The sequence below is a fragment of the Anser cygnoides genome, chromosome 12 (genome assembly GCF_040182565.1).
Source record: "Anser cygnoides isolate HZ-2024a breed goose chromosome 12, Taihu_goose_T2T_genome, whole genome shotgun sequence".
Classification (NCBI taxonomy): Eukaryota; Metazoa; Chordata; class Aves; order Anseriformes; family Anatidae; genus Anser; species Anser cygnoides.
Window position 1 is genome coordinate 19112542 of NC_089884.1, and position 22800 is coordinate 19135341.

At 37.4% G+C, this 22800-nt stretch overlaps 2 protein-coding genes across 3 annotated transcripts in view; one reads left to right on the forward strand and one right to left on the reverse strand.

The window, feature by feature from the left end:
- The window catches only part of SIAH1 (siah E3 ubiquitin protein ligase 1), a 66788-nt gene extending 55676 nt beyond the window's left edge, over nucleotides 1–11112 (forward strand). Inside the window, exon 2 of the mRNA XM_013186837.3 lies at nucleotides 8737–11112. Within this exon, the coding sequence (XP_013042291.2) occupies nucleotides 8737–9587 (851 nt within the window). The 3' untranslated portion in view covers nucleotides 9588–11112. The remainder of the gene's footprint in view (nucleotides 1–8736) is intronic.
- The window catches only part of LONP2 (lon peptidase 2, peroxisomal), a 45933-nt gene continuing 31869 nt past the window's right edge, over nucleotides 8737–22800 (reverse strand). For both annotated transcript variants that reach the window (XM_013186832.3, XM_013186834.3), the window contains exons 12-15: nucleotides 22266–22408; nucleotides 18574–18781; nucleotides 17112–17302; nucleotides 8737–15164 (exon numbers count right to left, since the gene is read on the reverse strand). In XM_013186832.3, the coding sequence (XP_013042286.3) occupies nucleotides 14943–15164; nucleotides 17112–17302; nucleotides 18574–18781; nucleotides 22266–22408 (764 nt within the window). In that variant the 3' untranslated portion in view covers nucleotides 8737–14942. The remainder of the gene's footprint in view (nucleotides 15165–17111; nucleotides 17303–18573; nucleotides 18782–22265; nucleotides 22409–22800) is intronic.

Genomic DNA, 22800 nt, shown 5'->3' on the forward strand with positions numbered 1-22800 from the left:
ATGCACCCTCCACAGGCCATGTTCCCATTCTTCAGAGGGCTCCACTGTGTTCCAGGGTGCAGCCCTGCATACAGCAATTCAGAACAGATTAAAAATCACAGGAATAGATTATTATCTAAGATGGAAATATGTATGAACCTACGCAATGCACAAAATAGAGAGATCTTTAAAAAAAAAATAGTCTATATACATAATTGTGTTCTGACTCCTCCTCCTGCAAAGCAGCTGTCTGCATTGGGATCGGTCTCTTGTGGGCCACGACTTTTTCTTTCATCAGGTCTGGTTATTTTGATGGTCTGCTCCCTATTTAGTTATGCAGGAAAGTAACTGAGCATAAAACAGATCTGGAATCTGAACTGGAATAGTTATCTCTGGAAGACTTTGCATGTGAAAGCACTTCAGAGTACAGGTATTTCTTTTCGTTGCGCTTTATTGAATTAAGGTAGGCACTTCCATACCACACCCTCTTCCCTGTGTCTGCCACAGACACAGGAATGGTGATGCAATATTGCATGGCAATTACAGTATACAGCGAAGAATATAGTTTTTGCAAAGTCAGACTGAGGACAGAAACACAGCACCCAAATTGCCACACTTGGTAGGATTTGTTGTTAATGCTTACAGAGTTGTTTCGCGTGCTGTTGTTTTTTTTCTTAACTTGTATACAGAGTCCAGCTATGATATCTCAAAAAGCAGAATTAAATGCTTCCTGCTTTAGATGCTTCTGGGTGGTGGCATATGTTACAGCATGAAAAATAACTTGCTTTTTTTTCCGGTGCTGTTAATAACTTGCTTTGTAGCTGGCCACCCTGTATGCCTGCCTGCCTTTTTATTGCAACATGCTGAGCCTGGAACTTTTAAAAAGGTAACTGTTTACCTGCGTTTGTAGAAATGAGTGTTCAGAGTTACTGCTGGAAGAGGATCCTGATGTAGTGCTGTGTGCACAGTAAAAGGAAACAAAATGTTACTAAAAAATAAAACTGTTTTCCCTGATATTTGTTGTTTCTGTAGAGTTGTTTGTATTTTCATATGAAGTTTGTCTTTATTTTGTTAGATTCTGTGGTTTCTGCCGTGATCTTTATTTTGAAATCAGTACTTCTGCTTTATCTCAGCAGTACTGTGCTCAAGCTCTGGCAGACTGCAGAAAAGCACTTCCAGTGTGGTGTCTAGAGGAGGCTAGCATGGGACAAGCAGTGTTTTGAATTCAAACCGTAGTTTGTGATGCTGTAGGTTCCAGGTGCAGGCATGCTGGAGGTTCAGGTGTCCTCTGTCAAGGAATGCTCTGGCTGCTGCCTGCTGGTATTGATGTGGAGGACACAGAGCTGGTGAGCTGAGAAAAGAGGAGGATTTGGTCCCAGAACCCCACTTAAGGTACAGTGCAAGAATATGCATCTTTGAACAGCGTTTCTGTATCACCATCCTGACGCCTCTGTAGTAGGTGGGGGTGTTCTGCAGTATCAGCAAGCTAAGTTATTTGCTCCTTTTGAAAAAGGAAAACTATGGTAAACTCCAATGTGGAAATGGTCCACAGCCTTTTAATGCAAGCATTTGCTTTTGATTTGTATTTAAAGAATGTTTTTTTTTCTTCCGTATTTGTAGCTATATGTAATGGAAAAAGTTGTTTCACTAGCCTAACTTTATTTTATTCCAATAGACTGCCAAATATCAATAATTTTTGCTATTGTTGCTTATACCAGTTTGTTTAACGTATCACTGTTTTCTTTTTCTAGTGGAGGCATTTGATAAGTTGCTTTTGGTCTAGCTTGAATTTTCAGAAACGTCCTTTATAGTTCCCTTAGCTTTCTCCTTCCAAGCTCAAAAGGAGGGGGAGATAAATGTCATGTATTGCTTTATAATAATTTGTTGATGGTCTGAATTGACAAAGAAACATGTTTTCTTATTTAGTTCTAAGCATTACTATAAGACCTGTGAGAGCTGGGGTGTTCTCTGATTGTGTAGTACAGTGAGTGGGCAAAACTTAGTTTTTTGCTATTGATCAGACATTTCTAGTTTTCATTGTAGAATGAAATTTGGGGGTTTATCAGTTAGTTATTTATTGTCTGTGTACTTTGTTTCTGAGCTCATCTTTCATTGCAAGACTGGAATTATCCCAACAGTTTAGTCTGATATCCCAGGCTAGCAGAGTATGGGTTATTCGCTTCTTGAAATTGATAAAGTTCTTTGCATTTAAAAATGAATGCCACGTTTTATGTGGTTGTTGTACATCTTCTATAGGATGTTCTTCCTTCCTAATTGTACATTATAAGGTTGTTGGGAAGAAAATCTTTGGCAGCTAGAAATAGGCCACCTTCTGGCTGGATGTTCAACTATTCTTCTATCTATGCCAGAATATTAATGATTAATATTAACAACACTGGCCAAGGCTCAAGTTTTTGTATTGGATTAGAAACAGGTCACTATAATTTAATGGGCGTAATAATATACTGATTTTGTTTACAGAGTGCTGTTTGCATTTGCTACGTAACGTGTGCTGAATTTGGAGACGATCTGGATTGCCCACTAGCAGTGACTCACTGGTGATAGCATTCTGTGCAAGAGGACAGACTGGATAGCATCAGACACATGTTGAGGTTTAGGGTCTGGTGGTTCGCTGCAGATGTAGCCACAAAGAGCATGACCGGTCCCATGATTGTAAATCCATGGGGGTTTCCTTTCCTGATTATTAGGAGGAGGTGTTCATAGAGAGCTGCTTTCTGGAGGCAAGAAATAAGTACCTGCAATTTCAGGCAGATGGGGTCACTACAAGGTAGTGGAAATTACAGTAACCTTGTATGACAAGGAGGTGAGCTGGAGAGGTGATACTTTCCAAAATGCATTTGGAAATGAATTTGGAATATTAATTTTCATTTCCAAAATGAAATAATCATGAGATCTGCCTATTTTTTTTATTTTTTTAAATTTTTGTATTGGCTTAAAATACACTGTTAGATTGGGTTGTTCTGGCTTTTGGTTGTTATGGAGAGCAGCCCTGAGGTGTCTGAAATAACAGAGTATCGTTAAGGGCACCAAAGCAAACGGTGTCTGGAAGGGTTGGAAAAATTCTTAATTCATAAATTAAAAACAATAGATGGAGACTAAATTGGGTTATGTAGTTGATTAATAATTTATGTCATGATCTGTAAATGCTTCTAAAATTTTGAAGCAGGTCAGTACGCACAGAGGCTGTGTGAGCAGCAATGTACTTTTGTGTCTAACAGCGTCGGGTTTCCATAGGGAGCCATACATTTGACGTTAACCATGCCAGGCTCTTTGTGATCTAAAGTTTTCCAGAATTCAAAATGGAAAAAAATTGGGCCCCCAAATGAGTTTAAAAATAACAGAAATAAAAAAAAAAATACTTTGAAGTTGCTCTCTGAGATACTTGTGCATAATACACTTAGTGCCGTATGTATGTGCTGAGGCGTGGTAGTGGTGAGGGCAATATATGGTATTTTCAATAGAGCCTGCTGAAACCTCTTTCCCTTCTGTTTTGCTGTACATTGGGTGAATATGAGTGCAAGAGAGGGGACAGAGGAAAGATAAATTGCTTGGAAAATTATTTTCAGAAATATTAAGCACATGCAGTTGGGCAACTGGCTTGTACATAGTGCTGTAGTCCTGGAGTCTCTATCCCCAGCAGATTAAGACTTTTTCATAATTGAGCAGCCATGGAACAAAAATACGGTGTCCTAAGGACTTTTAATATGAAATTAACCTAGTGCCACTTTAAAAATGGCAAGGAAGTTCCCTACTTAAAATACACTGGTGCCCGTTTTTAATAGGAACAAAGTGTGCTTTTTAATTACCTTCATTCTTAAGATAATATTCACTTGGGTTTTCTTTATCAGTAACACTTGGAGTTACTTGAGCATGAGATTATGTACTTTGTATGTATGTGTATACATACACACTCACCATCCTTTTTTCTAAATAGGCACACATGCTTCTGTTGCATTCAGTAAACCTTCCTTCTGCCACCAGGGCAATATCAGTGGGTTTTGAATCTTTTTAATTTGTTGCATGTAATATTTACAGATGTTACAGATATTACATTATACAAATTTCTGATGATGTTCTCTAACTTTTCTGTATCTACTTTCATGTTATTATTTAGACTAGTCTAATCATTATTTTCAACAGTTCATTTAGCCTTTGGGTTTTGACATTCTTTGGCTGATGTAGCATCTCAGAGAGTAAACTGTCAGTGTTTGCCACAAGTTTGAACATTGTTATGAAGTGATCTAATTTCCAGTGCTCTGTAATGGGTATTTAAAAAAAAAAAAAGTCTGATTTTCAAATATGATTGTACAGTTGAAAAAGTTAAAAGATTTTGTATTATCTTGTTGATCGCTGTAAGGCATTAAGAGTTTATAAATTTTGAATGTGAGTCTCTGGATTCAATTAGTTCGAAAATGTGATTGAAGATTTTATTGCATTACATCTAGAAACTTGTGATAAGGCATTTTTTCTGTCCTTGAACCATTCTTTCAGCATTATATAATTAGATATTTTTTTCTGTCCCAGCCATTAAGATGACTATGTGAAGTTTTGTGGGTTTTGTGGTGTTTCCTTTTTTTCCCAAAACTCATATTCAGTTACCCTCTCGAAAGGAATTTAAAACACTAACCCCAAGTCTATTCAAAATGAGTGAAGATATTTCAGAAGTGGCTGGTGTTAACCTGAAGCTGTCGAAGGTGCCCTCTATTTCGGTGAGATGGGAGAGATTTAGTTTCAAGGATGGGTCTGGAGTTAATGCCTTTGAAAGGTGAGAAGCTGAGCGGGTGTCAATCTATTCACGTACGCTGCCGTTACTGCCATGGCATGTGAGATCTTCTCTCTTTATGAACTTTTCTTGAAACTGCTTTCCTCTTGTCTGCACCTCAGCCCAGCTTTTTCCCCAGTCAGATTCCCACCTCTTCCCGTTCGCATCGTGGTTCTTCTCACCCTGCTGGGGCTGCGCAGACTCCGCAGGCCCCGTGCCCCAGGTCACAGTGCATTGAGGGGTGCGTGCTGGTGGCTTTGCTCAGGGGACAGCCGCGGGAGGGAGAGCCCAGGGCCTGTGTCCAGCACTCCAGGGCGCAATCCTGGTGAATTTCTTAAAGGCCATTTCTGTGGCTTTTCTCAACCATGCCTGCTTTGGCTGGAAACTTTCTTGACACGTAACAGGTGGGGATGTTGCACATTGCACATATGGTGGTGAATGTTAAACATTGCTTGTATTTCGTTAGTTACTGACCTTTCTGGAAGGTGGCCTCTATTTGCATGTTACAGGGTTGATACAAGGTTCCACAGCCTTTCTTCAGCAGGATGTGATTTTTGAGCAGGAGGAAAGCATTATTAAGGTGACTTTCTTGACCCAGAGGCTGTCGCCTCAGTTTGTGTGCTGACAGAACCACTGATCGCAACACGCCTTGGCTGAAGCTGGTACCCCCACGGTGCTGCCTCAGCCCGGAGCCCTGTGCAGCTGTGCTCTGGTGCCGTCCCATTGCTCTGCCCTGGGGTTGCCCCGGTGGTGGTTTGGGCACCTGGTGCTGCAGCCATGGGGCTGTGCCTTGCTGGGCTCCATGGGAACCACTGGCTGGCCCCAGTGGGAACTGGGCCTTGGGGCGGTGCTTTGGCCCATGGCGCAGCGGGGGGGTGCATTTTGGGGTGCAGGGGGCTTTCCACGAGAGGTTGGTGCCTGCTGCTTCTGCCAAGGGCATTGCTCTTCCTTGATCTAGAACAAGGAATTCTTAAAATACCATTTTTCCCTTTTCACTCTTCCCATTGGGTGAACTTTTACAAATTTGTACAGTATTTGAATAATTTGTGTTGTGGGAACTAGTTTTTTTGCAGACGCACACCCAGCACTGTAGATTGTCAGTGCTGCCTGGAGACTTATCTCCACTGTGGGGGAAGAGAGTAATAGTGCATGTAGTTTGGTTTGTTTTGGTTTTACCTATAGCAAGGCTTTTATAACTAAAAATACCTTTAAACTTTATTTCCAGTTTTACTTGGTTTGTAATTATATTTTTTGGGGAATTCAGCAGGGGTGAATAGAGGTTTACTGTGTTACACTATTAGCACTTCTACTTGTGATAAACTTGTATCTGTTAAGACAGCTATAAACAATCAATTTATTTGCCATCATGATGCATTATTCATCTTTTATGTTAACAGGGGAGATGAAAATGTAGGCTCTGGGCAGGTTTAGGCTTGGTAAATTACAGTTTATAGATTTATTCAGTTTCTTCAATGCTTGTTAATCTCAATGGTCTGGTTCACAGATTTCCTGCTCATTTCCATTCCCCGCTCATTTGGATGGCCCTTGGTTGTGGAATTTGTGCGTAAAGGCTGGTCCCATTCAGAAGTGGTAAAGCACAGCTGTACAATTCTCATCTTCCTCAGTGCTTTTGGAGCTTAGAAAGCTGAAGTGCGAAGTGCCTCTGTGCATAAGGTCTTTTGCAAAGCTTGTAGGTTGCTTAATTTAACTGTTGTATGGGCTCTGGGAGGTGTAATTAGGCAAACCAAAGCTCACCAAGCTAGTCTGACTGCCTAGGAAACTGGTCTGACACCCTGGTTTTCACCAGTGTTATCTGTGGGTTATTGGGGGTCCCTGGATCAGGATATATGGGTTCAGGTAAGATGAAGTGTGCACAAGCTTTTCTGAAATGTTTGCAATTTCTGAAAGGAAATGTTTTTAGAATTTTATGTATGAATATGCATGCAATTTCTAAGCTCTTCCCAAGCAAATGGCATGGTAAGAGTTTGTTCTGCTGTGTACAATCATTCTGTGTGTAATTTGTTCTCCTAGACCACAGAACTGCAGTGTGCCATCGTGAGTCTCCCACCTACGGGTGTTGGGGAAAAATAGCAGCAGTGATCAGTTGTCATAGGGGCTTATCATTTGAATCCCTGTGCTGCAGCAAGCTGGTGCAGTATCACTTCCCCAGAACGTAGATTTGATTTGTCACAGATAACTTGAACTTTCCATCTCGGTAGAATGCCTTACAGTAGGAAAATATGGCTAAAGAAACAAGCCTTCCTTTCCTATCTCGACAATATCAGTTAAGGTCCAGCAACGCAAACCATTGTATGGCTTTATTTCCAAAGATGAGAACTGGGTATTGTGTGTCCAACAAGTTGGAGTTGAAAGAGACTTGGGAGGGGTGAGATGCTGCTGCTAGTGGGTGTGTGAGAGACAGTCAGCAGCTGAACACCGAATCTTAGCCACCCATGTTTTACTAGCCTCTGGATTAGAGAGCTGGTTTTGTAGAAGGGTAAAATTGCCTGCTTATGGTTGGTTACTTTGAGAACGTCAAGGGATAAGTTATTTTGCCTGTTGGGATCTCTTTGTTTGTTCACTTGATGCCCTGAATAACGTGTGTCTTGCAAAAGCATGCACAGTATGCTGCGTTGAGGTATCTGGTCCAAGTATGAGTAAGTTTGTTTGTGGTTGAAATGATTCTAAATATGGGAAGCTTGCCTATTGCCTAATATTCCCATGTCAAATACAAAGGAGATTAAAGATGAGGTTTATTTTGAGAGCTTTATACATACATGATGGGTACAGAGCTGGTGTACTTGCAGAGAAACACTTAAGGTGGTTGAGAATGTCACTGTGTAATGAAATCCAATTTTGGATAGCATTTTACTTAACGTAAAGTTCATTTTTTCAAAATTGAGGGATTATTTTGCCTGGTACTACTAGTGATTCCTTTTGCACAAGTAGGAGGAGAGTTGAGGGGGTGCAGTACAAAGTGTAGCATGTATATTTGGTAAGAAATATGGGACTTTTACCACTGTTGAACCCTTGAGAGAACTATTTGGTCAGACAGCCGTTAACTTCGGTTTGAGGACATTTGAAAAAATTGAACTTTAGTTCTGTTCCACTGAATGGAAAACTTCATAAACAGTGCCTTTTCAAGGTACTGGGCATACTTGAGTGCTTAAATGTTAAAACTAATTCTCAAATTTCATCTTGTGAATTTCTTTGTTTGGGATATTCAATTAAATGTTTTGTGTTTCTTTTCTGGTATTTTCGCAAATGGTTTAGTTCAGCAAGTGAAAGCAATAGCTGTGCTTAAGCTGTAGGACTTAAAAATAAGAAAATGAGTTGGTATTCTATCCTGGGAAAAAGCAGTGTAGTGATCTTTTTATTTGTGTTTTTCCTTGTTACTTTTTTTTAATGGTTATACAGTAAACATGATTACTGAGGTCCTATCCTGAAGTTTGCGTGTTCATTAAAAATGGCTAGTTTCTTATCTCACTAAATACACAGCAACTTAAAATTCAGCTTGAGAATTGTAGTGTAGTGTACCCGTTTGTTACAGTCAAGTGATCTGGATGGAATGTTTTGAAAGTACAATAGTAAAAAACAAAACACTCCCACCCCCCAAACAACAACAGAAAAAACAACACAAACCTTTAAGGATTTCAGTTACATTAAGCATATCTTTACTCATTTACCCTGCAGCTTCCAATAGGTAAATTCCACTTCAGAGTAACTAGCAGAAATTCATCCCTTGTTAAATTTGCATGGCATAGATCTGTCTGTTCTGTGGAGCACAGCTGATAATCTACATGTAAAGTATCCACAGTTGGCATTACATATTTAGGGTTTGCTTCCATTTCTATCTAGTTTCTTTTGAACCTTCTTTGTAAATCAAGAAATAGTGTATGCAGAAGAAAACAAAATGCATTTAGATGTAATCTCTACTCTATCCTCATTCTTTTTTTTCCTCTCTTCTCTTACAGAAATGAGCCGTCAGACTGCTACAGCACTACCTACAGGTACTTCAAAGTGTACGCCATCACAGAGGGTGCCTGCACTGACTGGCACTACAGCTTCCAATAATGACTTGGCTAGTCTCTTTGAGTGTCCTGTTTGTTTTGACTATGTGCTGCCACCAATTCTTCAGTGTCAGAGTGGCCATCTTGTTTGTAGCAACTGTCGCCCCAAACTTACGTGCTGTCCAACTTGCCGAGGCCCGCTGGGCTCCATTCGTAACCTGGCTATGGAGAAAGTTGCCAATTCTGTACTATTCCCATGTAAATATGCCTCTTCCGGATGTGAGATAACTTTGCCACACACAGAAAAAGCAGACCATGAGGAGCTGTGTGAGTTTAGGCCTTATTCCTGTCCATGTCCTGGTGCTTCATGTAAATGGCAAGGTTCTCTGGATGCTGTAATGCCACATCTGATGCATCAACATAAGTCAATTACTACACTTCAGGGAGAAGATATAGTGTTCCTTGCTACAGACATTAATCTTCCTGGTGCTGTTGACTGGGTTATGATGCAGTCTTGTTTTGGCTTTCATTTCATGTTAGTATTGGAGAAACAGGAAAAATATGATGGTCACCAGCAGTTCTTTGCGATTGTACAGCTGATAGGAACACGCAAGCAAGCAGAAAACTTTGCTTATCGACTTGAGTTAAACGGTCATAGGCGGCGATTGACTTGGGAAGCAACTCCTCGATCTATCCATGAGGGAATTGCAACAGCCATTATGAATAGTGACTGTCTAGTCTTTGACACCAGCATTGCACAGCTCTTTGCAGAAAATGGCAATTTAGGCATCAATGTAACTATATCAATGTGTTGAAATGGCAATCAAACCTTTTCAGGCCAGTGTTGAAAACAGTCGCATTTAACTTAGCAGAAACTAGGGTAACCATCGTTGACTGTCAGACAAATTATTTGGTAGATGGAGGATAGACATATATGAAGGTAAATAAAAGGAAAGGCTGTTAAATTACAGGAAGCAGTTGCATGTAGTAACACTAATATATTTAAATAAGTCAACAGTAAACCACTGAAAATATATATACACCCAAAATGGGCATCTTTTGTATTAAGAATTGATTCTACAGGAAATGTTGTAAAATAATTCTAAAAACTTGTTTGTAGATTGATTGTACTGTTGAAAAGGATACTGTTTCGTGTTTTTGTTCGTGTTCTTTTCCTCCCCCTTTGACTGACAAGCCATGTTGAGCGGTTTGGTCTCTGGCCGCTGCGTCCCGCTCCCCTCCTCCCCCCCTCCTTTGTAAGTCACTACATAGTATTGCTGCTGTTTGTGTATATTTTTTGTGTATTTGCTAATTTTTATTAACTTCTAGTTTTTCATTAAATAAATATGACTTTCTTTTCTGTAATTCAGGTTTTTCTCTTTTTTTTGTATCTTTTTAAAATTAACTACAGGTGTCATCTTTTGATATGCATAATTGCTATGGTAAAATTAATATTTCTGTATGTTTGGTAAATTTTGTCTCTTTCCAGTAGTCAATTCATTGGTGATACTGTTCTTAACTGAGCTATTTTGTGAATGTATTGAACTTGAAAGGAGTAATTATGTTCAAAGATGTATCAGGAAAGAAAGCTCCTTTAAAAACAGGTCTAGATGTTGTTGTACTTTGAGTTATGATCTAACATAAATGAATTACCAAGATTTTTCCAAATTAAAAAAAAAAAAAAATCACGTTTCAAATTTAGAGATGCTTAGAAACTCTATTGCATCCTTGTATTTGTTGGTTTTCCAGTACAAAGAAGGTATTGTCTTGCACAGTATTTGTAACCATAAAACAGACCATTTGTTTAAAAAAAGGAGAAAAAAAAAAAAAAAGGCAGTCAGAATGAGATGTTTGCAGTCTTTTTATATTTCTCATTAAAAGAATACCTGGCAAATTAAAATACAACTTTTTGCTTTTTGCTTTAGCTCAAAGTTTGACACATTACTACTACACTCGCTCAATTTCTTGTCCTCACGTCTCTTGGTTGTTACTAAAGTAATTTCTTGAACTGATTTTTGTATATCGTTTTAGTGACATGATACACAGTCAGATGCAAGTAATCTCTTACAGGTATGATTCACCAGCCATAAAAGCTTTTGTAGGATACTGGGCTTTATGCAGACTGCCTATATGTGAAAAAATAACCATGAATGTATAATGGTATTTGTGTTACAAAACATAGACGCAGAGACAAAAAAAGAATAAGGTGAAAAGCTGTTTCATCTTAAGCTATTTAAAGGAAATCTTTGTCAAACCTAGTAGTAATGGGCATCTGTTCAGAGAGGTAGTCTGGCTATGAATTACTTTTGTAACACATTAAAATACAGTTTATTTACTGTGCACTGTCTTTAACTTTCTTATCAGAAATTGCTTTGTTAAGTGTTGTTCATATTATTTTGGTGCATAAGGTAAGTAGTTGTACAGGTAAAAGGAGCATAAAACTCATCAGGTTGGATACATACACTACTACAGAAACAATTGGTTTCGTGTAATGAAAGAAAAAAATAGTTATAATTTGTTTCTTAGGCTGTTGAAATTTTGCACAAATTTCAGTTAAAAGATGTACTGTAACAGTAGATAGATGTTTCAAAACAAATCTTTCACTCTAGCATTTTTTTTTCTTTACCAAATAGACAACTAATTATTTGCAGTCTTCTGAACTCAGTAATTACTCTCACCTAATTAAGCTTGTCTATATTTACCCAAGTTTTGTCTTCTTGTCTACTGACAGAAACTCAGCTAAATACGCAAATAGATTTTATAGGCATACATTTACTCACCAGCTCACCCATTCACTCCTCATTGGCTGGCTTGGACTGAAGTTTACCTGCCAAGGTTATCTGCTTTTCGGCTCAAGTTCTGTAAGGAAATCTGGCTAAGAACCTGTACGGGTTGCCCTAAGCAGCCTGATAGTTGCAACTGGAGTGTCACAGGGCTGTGTAAGCGTGCGAGTTACTTGAGATTGCTGCTGCTTGTACTCATGTTGTGTCCCCAAAAGAACTGTGAATCTTGAAACCTTTCTGCATTGATATACAGTGATTTTTATTTAGGCTGGAACTTGAGAGTATGATTCTGAAGGGGACTAAAAAGGGCATTTATAATGAGCTTTAGAAGCTAACTGATATGGTCAGGCTGTTTTTTCATTGTGTTTTACAGATGACACGCTATAGCACAACTAACATATGCTGGACTTACTACTATGATGTAAATTGATACTCTATTTGGTGTAACAGACAAAACAACAAAAACCTATATGAAACATTTGATGCCCATTATCAGATGGAATGACTAAACAAATTATACTTAGGCCCAGATCCTCAAAAGTATTGGAAGCATAATTCAGTGGATCTCCTCTAAGTAGATTGAGGATCTGGTAAGTAAACCTTGCTCTGTTATATATGAAAAAAGAAAACGTACTAAAAATCTGTACAGCTTACTACCTTATCTAAAATAAATGGTGTATTAAAGCCTGCCAATGTCTTAGCATTAGCTATTTATTTTAGAAAGTACTATTTTTCTTTGCTGTATTGGGAGAGTATTCAAATTTGTCTTTAATAGATAAAATGCAGTAGATCTTATATTTATCCCCTATTACTACCTCCATTGTTTTTCATTGCCTTGAAAAAAAAAGCCTTAAAAGGAAAATGTTTGACAAATATGGATGTATTTGGCTTCTGTTTTGACATGTCTGATTAGTTTTTGTTTGCAATATTGCTTTAAATTGAAGCAGATGAACTGTTTTGTATTGCTATCTATACCATTGCATTATTCAGTATTGTTTCAAGGCTACTATGATTAAAAGCATGAATTGCACTAGTGGGATAGTTTTATCTGTAGCAACTTAGAGTGTGGACTGTGCATAGAGGAAAGGAACTACCACTGCTGCCTTTTACCTTTGATAAGTTTAGTTACCTTATAGTACATTCTGAGGGACACGCTCATGTTTATTATCAGGTCTGTTTAAATGTCAGTGCAAAGCAGAATAATCCACAGTGTATCAAAATTACTTTAAAAGATCGTTATTCTGGTTTGCTGCTGCACAGATTGTTATTCTTTAGAGTGTTTCATGAAAACAATAGAAAATACACTTAAACGTAACTATCTGTTGTTATAATGGATAATGCTTAGGTTATATTAAAAATATATATATATATCCCAACAAAGTAACATAACCAAGTCACCTTTTGTGGTGACAAGTGGGAACATGAAAATCTGTAAGTAAATCCAGATAAAGATCTTTAGAGTTGCATTAAATTCCTCACCTTTTAGATAAAGTCCATGTACACAAGACAGTGGAGTGGTGTGGCAGAAAGTCATTGCTCAACTTTTTTTGGGAGCAACTCCCTGTTCTTCTGAAGTGAAATTGCTGTAGAAGCCTTTTATTTTTTTTTTTTTTTCAAACAAACAAACAAAACTATATTTACTGTCTTTCAAAAAATGCATTTTTTCTATATGTATAAACAGACTGCACTGGAATTCCATGCACGTCTGTTTTCTTACTAGCATAAAGTAGTGCAGGATTGCTATTTGATATTAATTAAGTTTGGTAAAGAGAACACTTTTTTCTCCCCTACTGGTGTTGAGTGAAGGCCAAGCAGGATATTAGTTACCATTCCTTTCTGCTATTTTACTGATTGTCATTTTTTTTTTTTTGCACTTTTTGTGTTCAAGTATTCTGTAAGGCAGAGAACATAAAGACTCTTTGTTGCCTCTTACCCTTGGAACTTAGCTAGTGAATGACTTAAGAGTATAATCAATTCTTAAAAGACTAAAACAAAGTTTTTTTTTTTGAAACGTTTTATTTGATGAAGTCTTCTGTGAAAGTTTTGAGATCTTATAAGTCAGGTGCAGAAATACCCACTGAATTTATTAATACAATTACTCTTAAGTTCCAGGTAAATAGGTAAACCAGCTTTGTTTGTATCTATGGAAATTAAAGCAAAACAAGCTACTAATTTTGATTTATTGGTTGCTTTTTAAGAGGCTTTTGTAACTGATACAATTTGCACTTCATAAGCACACTTGAGTTTGTTTCAGGATTAATGAGCAAGAACAGACTATGATACTGGGTTTTCTCTTGTGCTTGACCCTAGTGTAAAACAGTGAAAAACTCAAGAATTGTAGCTTACGTAAGGTTAAATTTCTATCTTCTTCTCTAGCATTCAAGGGAAGATAAGACACAAAGCTATCAGCTCAGATAGGATACTGATACACTTTCTCAAACCTTACATTATTCACAGTGTGCAGTACCTAATGCAATTTAACTATCCAGTAGTCTTCTTGACATTAAATCAATTTAAGCAATTTTAGAGTCTAAACAAGCATCCCAGAATCAATATTCCTAGTTCTGTATTGGGTAAGAATTAAGGACGTGTACTTTGTCCCTCCAAAATGTTACCGTGCTCAGTCTTTCTCATGAAGTTTTCAAGTACACTCCACCTCCTTCCAGTGCTGTAAGTACAACTTTGCATATGTGAACCTTAGTGCATTATCTCCTTTCCTAGACAAAAGTTAATGCATTCCTATATTTAGGTTTGAAAAATAATATCTACGTTGACATTGCTACAGGCTACAACTCTTGTGAGTGCTGAAAGGATTTACTAACTTAATTTAGACTATATTGTATCTGGTTAAATCCTTTAAGTATTTTTTTTAATTTCAAAAAATGTTTTTCCTGTGATGCCACTGCTCCTTAGTATATTGCTTCAATGCTATTTCCTAAGTAAGAAAACTGCACCAAATCAGGGTGACATCCCATCTCTATTAGCTCCTCTTGCTAGGCAGCATTTGCTGCAGTTTGTGGCCTCTGAATACACAAATTGCATACTATTCCCTGTCTAGGGGTTTTTCCCCCTTTACGGATATAATCAGCTGTTGACGTTTCTATAAATACATACCGGATAAAGTAAGCAAATATTTCTCAAGAACTTCAGCTTTTTTATACTTGAAACCCACTATGAAGAAATAATTTTTTTTTTTTTTCCCCAAGATTCTTTGTAGTAGCACATGCCCATAAAATGCGGTTTTGGGTTGTTAACTGCTAAAGTAATTTTTTTATTTTGATTGCACTTACACCCACGTTTAAACAATCAAGTGTACCTCATATTTATACTTGATAGTTACTGATCTCTATTAGAACTTGATATAGAAATTAATCTCAGCCTGTCTACTTAAAGTTTACTATTCAAACGCTCAACTCTGGGCTTAACTGAAAATCCTCCATCAAAAGCTGCATTAAGAACTTCATCCAGACAGCTTGCCATAATAAAAGTCAAATCTTGCCGTACGTTCACTGCAATTTCTTCAAGATCTTTTTCATTTCTTTGAGGAATGATAATTCTCTTCAGTCCAGCTCGGTGTGCTGCCAGGACTTTGTCTTTAATTCCCCCAACCTAATGAGGAAAAGGAGATATATATATATATATATATATGTAAAAAAACAACCTATGATGCTACTCTCATAAAGTAATTATTGTAACAAATTTAGAAGTCACAGCAGGAGTTAAATTTTAATGAGGTTCTCCTTCCCCCAATCATTTAGTGAAGTAATTAAAAATTTAGCAGTAGTTTTACCTCATTATGTGCTTAACAAGGGAAATATATTTAATGGTTTGGATTGCAAGGAACTTTAAAGATCACCTAGTTCCAAATATGTTATGCTACAGCACTCTTTTTCCATAACAGTTAATAACAGAAGGAAAAAATCTCTCTGGATTAAAAATTCATCTAGGAATGCAGGTACATGTATCAAAAGTTGAAAAGTAATCCATTTTCAGAAATTATTTTCTAAATAAAGGTGGCTTTAATGCATTTTTTTCTCTTACAGCATGCTGAAATCCTATGCCTACGTAAGAACAAAAGTTTTTCAAAATAAAGGCAGCATTAGAAGGGGAAAGGGGGAAAAATCTTACAGATGCAATGCTACACAACAAATAACTTGAGTTAAAAGAAAATGCAAACCTGTACCCCAAACGCGCAAAGATGGCTTTGCTCTAGGAAAGTAAGCATCACTTCAATAAGCTACCTGTTTTGAGTTTGTAATCACATGTAAAGACGGTTGTAAAATTAGTTTTTCTTTTAGTCACAGCTGTAGCTTCTTCCCCATAAACTTTTTTCAAATCCTATTTTAAGACCATCTTACAGAAGAAACCTGTACTTTTATGATGCTTTAAAGGAAAGGAAAGCCTCGTGTTATAGCAAAAAGTACTATTTAGGCTTCTGCAAATCAAGTAACAGAGAGCCATAAATCCTCATGGTGATCACAGTCTAGTCTGGACACTGCTACTGCATACTCACCACATTGCTTTCTTTCAGGCAGCAGATGCAGTTACTGGCATGCTCGCATGAATTAAAATTACTAATAATAGATCCTAGCCAACATTCAGAAAGAAGGTAAGAGTCATTTATAAAAAATGATTTAGTACAGACAAGTAGTTTCTGCACCTACCTTAAACAATAGGCAATATTTGGTCACTGGTGCAATAAAAGCAATTTATTTGGAAAGCTCAGCAAACTTAAACCAAATCAGAGTTAAGGCAGTTGTTTATTTTTCACCAGAGCCTTGAACAACAGGCAATCTTGTCAGTCTAACTGCCACCAGAACGCTACTTCTGAGAGCCTTCCAGTCCGTTACTTTAATTATGTTAGCTCTGGTTTACTCTACTGCATGAAACAGAATACTGTTTTCCAACCTCATCCTTCCTTTGTCCATTATTTGGTATGAGATGATAAATCATCTATATCTGTTCTAATCAATTATGCCAGTCTCCATTTGATACTTAAAACTAAAATTTTATTTGCTGAAAGTTCCCTTTGCCCTCATATGCTTTTAACGAGCTTTATGGGAACATCATTCAGCTGAACTACATATAAGTAACAACATGTAAGAGTCTAAAAATACATAGAGAATTTTGAGAGTAACCTATATGAAATTACCGTGAGAGCTCAAAAAAACCCCCAACTTTTCAGTCAAACCAGAGATACTTTTGTACTAATAGTTTTAGGTAACATGTTTTGAAATTGCAATATATTTATCTTGGAACTATCTTGAATTGTAGGATTTCTAGGTTTCCCTTCTAACTAGACATGCTAACAATGTGCACTTCCTGAAAACAGCATCAAGGCTGTTTTTAACATTAAATGCAAAGCAGACACATGAGTATACAGCACTAGCCTAGGCTGGCTTCCATCAGCCTCTTACAATTACACCAAAAGAGCCTGGATTGCTGCTAAGGGAATGATCCAGCAAGACTGTGCTTTTGTAAATGGCTAGAAACAGACTTTACACCTACAATATGGAGAATTAATACAACTTAGCTCTTTTCTCAAACGATACATACTGGAAGAACAAGGCCTCTTAGTGTGATTTCTCCTGTCATGGCTACATCTGAACACACCAGCCGCCCACTGAAGAGAGAAGCAAGGCAGGTTACTATGGTAACGCCAGCAGATGGTCCATCTTTTGTGACAGCTCCAGCTGGGAAGTGCAGATGGATGTCAGTGTTGTCAAGGAGATCAAAACTTCCAGAAGCTGAAAGAAAAAAAGAAGGGTTTGAATGTGAAAAATCTAAACCCATTTTGTTCCTGGTCTTCATTCTGAAAGGCCACCGGAGAACTAAGTCTTACCACTATTTTTTAAACTGTGCTGAAAAAAAACAACACTATATTGCAAAGGTACTGGAGGGGGGGGCGAGGGGACATAACTCATTTGCATGTCTTGGGAAATTCAGAGTAGGGATTAATGTAGAGACTAAGGAATTCCTACATACAGTTTTTTAGTTTTATGTCCCAAACCTTAAATATAAATTTTCAGAGACCATACCACACAAAAGCAGCTCTCTTTAAAAAAAATGCAGTATTAATATAATAAAGTAGCTCTCTCATTTACGTCTTTTCACATTACTTCACCTATAGGACATAACTGTGTATATGTTTACCTCTCTAGTTTACACTGTTAATGCTAGCAGCATTTCCTATGTTCAAGATATTTTTTTTAAATCTATTTAAACTTCTATAAATAATGATAGATGGCAGACAATTATTTAGCTATTATTTGACTATTCAGACAATGATCAAACTACAAAGCATGTTTCCAGAAATCTTTGGAAATTCAAAGAAGGTAATAAAAAGAGTTAAAACTAATATGGATGAAATTCCTATTTCACTGCACTTCAACAGTTACCATATAAGCCTAAATAATTCTCAAAATATTAAAGCAAACTATAAAAACCTACTTTTACCAGAAGCTTTACCTTAATTTCAGAGGAGAACTACAGCCTTGAGTACCTATCACATGGCACAAAACTGCTGCTGGAAAGGCTGTAGAAAAATGCGTAAGGATGTCTGCCACAACTCCCAGAAGCATCTGGGCACAGAGGCTAATCCCAGGCTGTTGCAGGCAGGGACTGACCAGAGTGGGAGACTGCAGTGACAACTCGTGTTCTGCCTACACCAAGCCTGCTCACGAGGCCACTAAAACCTCAGCTGGGCAGAAATCAGCAGAAGAAACAACAAGGAACGCTAGAGCTGATTTCAACTTCCATACAGCACTGATTGCTGGAAAAACCTTTCCTCTGTTAACACTTGCTACATTTCCACAAGTATGAGTAACTTCTACTGTTATTTAGCAATGCTGCAATCTATTGAATTACTGAAAAATACCATGTTTTAGGACGTTTAATTTTCATGTGATATTAATATTTCCTAAATGTGCACACCTCCTACAATAAGAGGTCAATGGATACACACAACATCTGTAAGGCAATACGACTGTGGAACATCTGTCATTTTTTCCCTACCTACCATTAGTCAGCTGGTATCTCTTTGCATTGCTGCGCAGCCAGCTAATTGCAAGATGTGCCGACTCCTTCATGACATCTCCGAGTTGACCAGTCAAAGTCAGCTGACCTTCTCCATCCATGCGGCTGGCTTCTACGAACATGATCTCTCCCCCTAGTGGAGTCCAAGCCAAGCCTATGGCCACTCCTGGCTGGCTTAAGCGTTCAGATACCTGAAGGGAACACAGGAAACAATTTCAGAAACAGTCCTAACAAAGCTATTGCAAAAACAATTTGATAGTTGCCTTCAAAACAGCTGTACTGATTAAAACACAAGGGTTAAGCCCAAGTGTCTGATCTCATTTACTTTTTTTATGCAGCAGTAATTCTGCCTACATGTAAACATTAATTACAGCGTTAGGACCTGTATGTGGCTGCTTAGCTTGAGGCAATGGCAAACATCTGGATATATCGCTCTTGCAACCTTCCCCACCCCCAACCGTTCAATGAGAATCTTTCTTTTCACTTCAAAGGACTTCAAGTATTTAGTCAATCCTGACTGAATGCTTATATACCTCCAGCAGATGGATTAAGTCATATCTGTCCTGATTCTTGTTACTTACATGAAAAATCAATTCTAAGCCTGAATGTTCCCTAACATTTGGGCTTTTTAAAAAGTGGTTTCATTGCCTGAACTCCTGTCTCACAACACAATGATTCATGCACTTATTTCAAATGTTCATAGCAAACATTTACAAATAATTTTGAATAATTAAAGTACTTGAGTGTGCTAGCAGGCTAGATGTGAAAGGATAGAGAATCTGACTGCCTTCGTTAGTAATTAAAAGTAATTAAGCAAGCTCTCTGCTCCATACAAGACTATGATCTACTTATCTAAGCTCTGTGTCCAGTCACTGATGTGAGCAATGCAAGTGTCTGAATGCCAGTCTCCTGCGTTAAGAGAAGAAAAGAGAGGCAGGATATTTTCCATGAAGGTTCCAGTTTTTAATTTTTTTTTCCTTTATGTGAAAGACAGTTTTAGAATCTACAGAAAGTCCTTTTGTTCTCCTGAGCTACAAGGAGTGGAAGAAACCCCGATGACGGATCATACAGTTATTCAGCGTGTTCTGAACTACCAAGTTAGGTATTTATTACAAGGCAGAACAGAAACTGGAAGAGTTTTTACTGCGTCAGGCAGTGCATAGAGCAAAGACAAATATGCCTTTGTAAAGTAAAGCGATAGGCCATTTTAAAATATTTTGTCTGCTACTGAAATACAGAATTGAAAATTAATTTGATTCATTTCTGAAATGGATGAATTCTCCATGCAAAGCCAGTAGTGCTTTGCTACCTGAGCAGAATTAGTGATTGAAGGAAGACAAAACAAATAAATAAATAAATAAATATGCTAAATTCCAAGTCAAAAGAGAAATACTGTACTGCAAACACGCTGGACATGTCATAAAGCTCTTCCCCCCAAAGCATGCTGTGCTGAAATGTTTCATCAAGTCTTTTACACTTTCAACTGTCGTCAAGATTATTCTTCCAAAGCCATAACATGTGATTTATTCCAACATTGTTCTGGAGAGTGGCATGTAAAATTATTTATTTGTGATAAATGAATTAATTCTACAAGTATGAGCTGAGTAATCTGTCATGCCTTTCTGCTGGGAGACCTTTGCAGAAAACATACAAGCAATGCACTGAAAAGGCAGAAGATGAATCACTCATTTTAAGGTATTCCCTGGAGGACAACAAATCAATTAAGTCACATCATGTCTTCTGTTCTATTTGCTTAGTCTCACCCAAGTACTGACACAGGGGTTGCCTCCACTGTATCTTCATTTCAACTAATTATAAATGGCAAAATGCAGGTCAAAGGCAAAGCTTTAAAGGCTAGGTATAGAAGGAAAAGAGGTGTGCTGCAGACTACAAAACCAGAAAAAAACAACACTAGCCAATCTGAAATTCTTGTCATTGAGATGGGAGTTATACTCTTCATTTGGAAGAATCTTGGGGACACTTGAAAAAAAAAAATCAAAGTAATTATAGGTTAGTGGGGAAAATTCACTAAAACAGGACTTACATGGCTACCTGAGCAACTTGCACTGAGAAAAATTATAGAGGGATGTGTATTGAAAAATATTTCCTCATTATTACATGCAGCAAATAGCACATGAAAATTAATCTTAAACTGCTCAGGGAATTGATGCTGTGTGGATTCATCTCTGCTTCTATTTATCCACTCCTTAATTTGCCTACTAAATATAGAAACATTTTAAAAGCCTTCGATATAAAAGTCAAAAGCTTCAGTCAGTCTTATTTCAGGTTATATAGGCCAACATCAAATGCTTATATGCATGTTCATGGCAACTGTTCATGTAAGAAAAACCAAACCAACCCAGCACTCCTGCATTTATATATTTGGAGTTAAGAAGCACACTTTAAAAGTTTTACTTGCACTACTTTCCTGTAGAAAGAGAACAAAATAGCACAGATTATTTGTCAACACAGCTGCACTACCAAATTTAAAAGAATAATCAACTCCAGAGCAAGTTCAAAACTAGTCAGAACATCTAAGGAAAGTCACATGCACTTCTTGGCCTACAATCTTTCATACTTATTTGAATTAATTCTACTCTTACGGGACTACAGTTGGAAGTGACCAGAACTTTTGCACAGATTTACACAATTTAATCTAGTTTTTAGCACCTTTACAAAACTAATATACAACATTTGTAGAAATCAGAATACTGGCTTGATTATTATGTTCAATTCACTATAACAGCTTTATATGCATCTGCATTTCAAGCTTAGAAGAGACAAGTAATCCTGCAGTATTTTAGCCCTAAAGGCCAGATGAACTGTCATTGGAAGTATATTAGATACAAAGTTATTTCCCTGGAAAACAACAACAAAAAAAAAATAACAAAAGGGTTTAGGGTTCCATCAGCAACTGGATTCCTGTCAGAGTTTTATATATCCTACTTATACCTGGCCAGTTTCCCCGGATCTAAAGTAAAGCAGAGAATAATTGCAACATAAAGGGTGAAAAAAGAACCCCAAAGTAACTACTTGAATTGACGGCATTTTCATAAAATGTAGGAACATACAGATGGAGGAAATATTCTGGAATATGCCTACTGAGGAGCAAAGCAGACACTAGGAGGCTGGAGGTGACTGACGATAACATTTATTTTTACTGGCTAAGTGTTGCATTAATTTGAAGAATGTTTGAGAACTCTGGTGTAAAGTGAAGTGGTTTAAATACCCAAGAATGCTGACTGGCTTTAAGGAGGTATGTGGGATAGTCCTTAAGAAAGCTGCCTCAGAGACAGGATTCCTGGGTTCTATTTTGGCTTCCTTCCCAAGACCACAAAAACATCCCCCAAACAAAAGCAAAGATGTTATGAAGTGAAAAAAAACACTACCACATTCTTAAGCACTGCTGCAGGCATCTTTACCAACAGAAAGTCATGCCATTACATTATTTATGTGCTCCCAATTAAAAGAAAGTATACATATATATACACACACACAAACACATATATATATTCTTTAGGTGAAAAAATGCCTGGTGGAACACAAACACAATCCTGTTTCTAACACGTATTTTTTAAAGTTAACATTGTATAAACTCAGCCAATAGCAATAAAATAGTCAACTAGTCAAAATAGACAGAAACAACAGTGAAGCAGAAAAAAATGAGGATGTTACCTCCATTTCATACATGGGTGGCCCCAGGATATCTTTTAAGGCATGGAAATCAATTAAAATTGGCATTTCAGGTGGCAGAGCCAGGTCAGCCGTGTCACTGATGGATTCTGCTTTTGTGTCTTCGGTGACATGTTCTTTGCAATCTAAGAGAAGAAGATCTATTTTAGGATTTCTGGCAGCCTTTCTTGACACAGGAATTAGAAAAACCATAACAAGAAAAAACACTCAAAGAAATATTTAGAAAAGTTCATGAAAACGAGTTTAAAGCATCTTTCACAAAAATCTTGTCAAATTAAAGGTAATATGGCATCAAATTTAATTATTAAGACTAAACTTGTTCTAAGAGTTCAGCAATGATACTATTAAGTCTAGACCACTGACAGACATACAACTCACCTGCTCAAATACATTTTAAGCCAGGCCAAATAGCAAAAATACATTAAGTTCATTTAGGACTTTGCACTTTTCATCAGATTTGTGCATAAAAACAGTGTAAGGAGTAAACAGCGCAGGAGTGATCGTGTTTAATGTAGTG